The sequence below is a fragment of the Galeopterus variegatus genome, unplaced genomic scaffold, assembly GCF_000696425.1.
Source record: "Galeopterus variegatus unplaced genomic scaffold, G_variegatus-3.0.2 Scaffold9890, whole genome shotgun sequence".
Taxonomy (NCBI): Eukaryota; Metazoa; Chordata; class Mammalia; order Dermoptera; family Cynocephalidae; genus Galeopterus; species Galeopterus variegatus.
The window spans coordinates 27,057-31,869 of NW_007736001.1; the positions used below are offsets into that span (position 1 = coordinate 27,057).

General features: G+C 38.3%; 1 protein-coding gene across 1 annotated transcript in view; it reads right to left on the reverse strand.

The window, feature by feature from the left end:
- Positions 1-4,813, reverse strand: part of LOC103609647 (40S ribosomal protein S3a-like) — an 11,584-nt gene that overhangs the window by 5,151 nt on the left and 1,620 nt on the right. Inside the window, 1 exon segment of the mRNA XM_008593948.1 lies at positions 3,083-3,223. Within this exon segment, the coding sequence (XP_008592170.1) occupies positions 3,083-3,223 (141 nt within the window).

Here is a 4,813-nt window from a genome sequence, read left to right on the forward strand (position 1 = left end):
ACAATGCTGATTGTCACCTCTCATGCCCATGTGAAGGCCAGATCCATACTGGCAGCATGCCCATTACCACAAATTGCATTTTTACCACGTGTCCCCCACCCAGTTATCCCTGACCTCTCTCCCCCTCCTCCTCTCCCCCACTCCATTTTGTATCCCTGGGTATTGCTCTCACCCTCTGCAAGTCCAACACACCACTGTGGTCTTTCTTTCCTTCCTTCTTTCTCTCTTAGCTCCCACTTATGAGTGAGGACATGTGGTATTTATCCCTCTGTGCATCACTTATTTCACTCAGCATAAGTTTCTCCAAGCTCATCCATGTTGTTACAAATGGGAGAATTGTTTATATGTGGTATTTAATCCCATTATCTATATGAAGACACTTAAAAAATCTTTTTGTGGGCCGGCCCAGTGGCGCACTGGAGAGTGCGCCACTTGGGAGCGTGGCGGCGCTCCCACTGAGGGTTCGGATCCCATGTGGAGACCGGTTCCCGCTCACTGGCTGAGCGCGGTGCGGGTGCAACACTGAGGGTTGCGATCCCATTACCGGTCAGTAAAAAAGACAAAAAGGAAAAAAAAATCTTTTTGCATATCTTTTTATTTTTAGTCTAAGTTTATCTTTGAATACAAAGTATGTCTCAGCATATAGGTGGATCATTTTTTAAAATCCTGTCTGACAAACTCTGACTTTTTATTGGATAGTTTAATCCATTCACATTTAATTCTGTTATTGATATACAGTCATGCACTGCATAATGATGTTTTGGTCGATGATATTGGTCCCATAAGATTATAATAAAGCTGAAAAATTCCTATTGCCTAGTGATGTCATAGCTGTTATAACTTCATAGTGCCACGCATGACTCACGTAGGAGCAATAGGTTATATCATATAGCCTAGGTGTATGGTAGGCTGTATCATCTAGGTTTCTGTAAGTACATTCCATAATGTTCGCACAATGACAAAATAACCTAATAATGAATTTCTGCTGGGTAGAAAAAGGGAGTTCCCATCTCATGGCTGCACTTGTCAGGGGCTTAGACTCAGCAACAAGTAGCTGGGGGCAGGATGAGAAATGCTGAAGTTCTATCATTTTGGAAAGAAAGCCTTCTGACTGGGGGCTGGGGAAGAGAAAGCCTTGTGTTCTTGCCTGTAGCATTNCCTAGCACATGTGCATAGCCTGTAGAACCACATCGCTGAATGTGATCTTAACAGGGCTTTTTAATTTTTTTATCCTTCTCTTTCTCTGGTTCTCTCTGTTAAAGTTCTGGCTGGTCAGCTCTTCTGTTGGTTGCAACAAGTTCCATTGAATTATTAGCCTTTTAAAAATTGCTCACTGTTAAGATCCTTATTGTTTTCAACGATGCCTTCAGACATGAGTTTTTTCAGATTGTGTTCCCAATAATGTCATCCCTTGGCAGATCTATAGAGCTGCCAGTGCTCATATCTTGCCCCTCCTGTTGGGAAGAACCTCTGGTGTTGTACTGTGTCAGAACTGTGCATGAAGACGGTGACCTACTTCTTCCATAGTGGCACCTTCACCTTATGAGTGGGAGTTCGGAGTGGGGAGAATAGCCTAAAGTATTCTCAACTTCCCCTTCCTGAGCAGAACCTATGTCATACAAGCAGAAACTGGGAAGGGACAGTAGTCAGGGCCTTTGTGTTTTGGGCCTGCAAAGCATTGGATAGATCCTCCACCAGATGAGTAGGAACTGGGTGAAGGAAGTGAACCCCAGTCTTGCTGGCTGCATCTCCCAGAACAGAGAGGGCCAGCAGCCTTCCCCTCTTGGGGTGAAACCAGAGACTTGTGACTGGGTGCTGGGGGTAAAAGGAGCTCTCACCCTCTTGGCTGCATCTACCTGGAGAGAGCTTAAGTAACAGCTGTGGGTGGGGTGGCTGATGGGAGTGGGTCCTGACTCAGATGCCACAGACACTCAACTGCTCTTTCCAAGGTTCAGTAGATTTCATTGAATAAATGTTTCTTAATTTGCTGTGTGCCCTTAGGTCAATTTCCAGATACTTAAAATGACTGCATTTTGTAATTTTCACAAATGAATAATTGTTTCACTGGGGAGAGAATCTGCAGAAGTCCTCACAAAGTCATTCCAGAAGTCCTGATCGCATCCTTGTTTTTCGTGTAATAATATATCTCAAGTTCATTTTGTACAATTCCTGTCCAGATTTGCAATCATTTTCCAAAGGAGTCCTCATTCCTTTTAATGGGAAATGGTAATTAAAGATCACAGCTTGGCTAATAGGGTTGATTATTGCTTTTAGTGGTGGTGTTATTATTTCTAGTTCTTTTCATCATATTTTCACTTTAACCACTAGGGAATGCTTTTTTTTTTTTTTTTTTAAAGATACATCGTACAGTCATGTTGGGAAATCTTATTCTCAATAATACCAACATAACAACTTGTTTAATCTCCCAATGTACAAACAACATCCATTACCACACATAATAGGATAATGAAGAAGACAAAGAAGAAACCTCGAACATTGTTTTGCAGTTCTTTCTGTCCTTAGGAGGTGTCCGACTAGTGATGTAGTCAAACAATTTGTTTTAAAGTAACTGGGAATAGTTCCTCTCAGTGCAAATAGTTCCTCTCATTTACACCACTAAATGTGCAAATCGTTCCTCTCATTTACACCACTAAACGCATTAACAGTTTCCTTGTATTTTTAGGAAGCATTTTATTTATTTGTTTATTCAAATTATATAAAAGTATTTACATGGCTCCAAAAGCAAATCTATAAAACAAGGTATATTCAAAGAAGTTTAATTTCTATTTCTGTCCTTTCCATCTTACTCCCTCTTTCTGCCATAGTAAACATTTAAAATATTTTCATTTTATTTTTCTAATGCTTCTTAAAAAAGAAAATTTGCATAATCAGGTATTCATATCACTTTCCCAGGTATCCCTAGAGGATAACATGTATCCTCTACACTTTGCTTCTTTCCCTTTTTACAATATGTCCTAGAAAATATTCTATGGTAACAATTAGAAATACCTTTCATTTTTTATAGTTTATTTGCTAATATCTTAATTAGGATTTTTGCTTCTATGAATGGTTTTGAACATACCTGACCTGTGAGGTGGTGTGTACACATGCACGTGGTGCCTTGGCCCCCAGCATGTGGGGCACGGCCTCTGGCCTCTGGTCCTGCTTCAGCAAGGGCAGCGTCATGCTGATCTCTTTCACATGTTGAATATTGTACAATATTCTAAGCAAAAAAGGTGCTAAAAATGTTTGAAAACGACTGCTTTGAAGTGACTCAATATAGCTAATATATTTTTCCCTCAATGAAGGAAAAATTTATAATTTAAGTTTTTTTAAAGAAATTTTTATTTCCCTCTGCCAGTTAATTCAGTGTTACTTTATGTTAGAAGCTGGGATCAAGAAATCTTTGTTGTAGTCATTAACCAGTACTGTGATACATTTTTGATGCTTTCATGACCTACTCAATATTTTAACAATTATTTCCAGATTGGATACCTAAGTTCATCTATGAGCTGGTATAAGAAAGAGTTGAGTTAGGGGCATGGATGCATCTGTGCAAACCATGACCTTACCTGGGAAATTCCCCCAAATCCTTCCCCTATTCCAAGTAAAGAATTTCTTTCTCCTGCTTTGCGCTCTTTCTTTTTATTTCCTCTTTCCAATACCTTCTTTTATCTTTTCTTTTTTTTATTGAAACATAATTGATTATACATATTTGTTGGATAAAGAACTGACTATCAATATTTGTATGCAATATGTGATGATTAAATCAGGATTATTAACATATTCATCATTATCAAATGTCATTATTCTTTGTGTCCATTTTCCAATTCCTCCTTAACTCCTCTCCCCCTTCCCCTTTCTCACCTCTAGTAACCACAGTTCTATTCTCTCCTTCTGAAAGTTCGACATATTATTGTGGTTGTTGTTTTTGTTTGTTTCTTTTTTCTTTCTTAGCTCCCACTTATGAGTGAGGACATGTGGTTTCTCTTTCTGTGTCTGGCTTACTTCACTTAACATAATTTTCTCCAAGCTCATCCATGTTGCTGCCAATGACAGAATTTCATTCTTTTTTTTTATGTCTGAGTAGTATTCAGTTGTGTACATTTTCCTTATGTAGTCATCCATTCGTGGACATTTAGATTGATTCCATATCCTGGCTTTTGTGAATAGAGCTGCAATGAACGTAGGAGTACAAGTATCCCTTCAACGTGATTTCCATTCTTTTGGGTATATATCCAGCACTCTTCCCTTCTCCTCAGTTTCAATTAAAATGAGGTTGCAACGTCTAGGTGATAGGTATTTCCTAAGCTTACAAAAGTCCATAAATTTGAAATAATTTAACTCATTCTTCTAATCTAAATATACTCAAAAATTTAAAGGACATCTGTTTAAAAGAAAACATGAAATGTTATAATTAAGCAGCTGAAAATTTTCTCATGTTATGAGACTTTGTTGCCCCAGAATTCAACTAAAAATACAACTGTAAAGCTCACAATGTAAAATACATTGGCTTTCAAAGAAAAAAAAATCACTTAAGTGCATGTGACTGAGATTGTACCTTTAAAACAGAAATGAGAATTAATAGGGGTTGTTTGACTAAGTTAGTATGAGACTAATTATTACAACGAGAGTGCAGTAAAGTGTCTGGCAAGGAAGCCAAACATGTTTCTGGCAGCATCAGTGTGTTCTGTAATTCTAGGCATGTTCATTCTTTTTTTTACAAAAGTACTTCCATTCAATTCTATTTACTCTGGAGATGAATTTCCCACCACTCCACTCTGTTTCCTTTTGCTCTACATTCAACGCATCT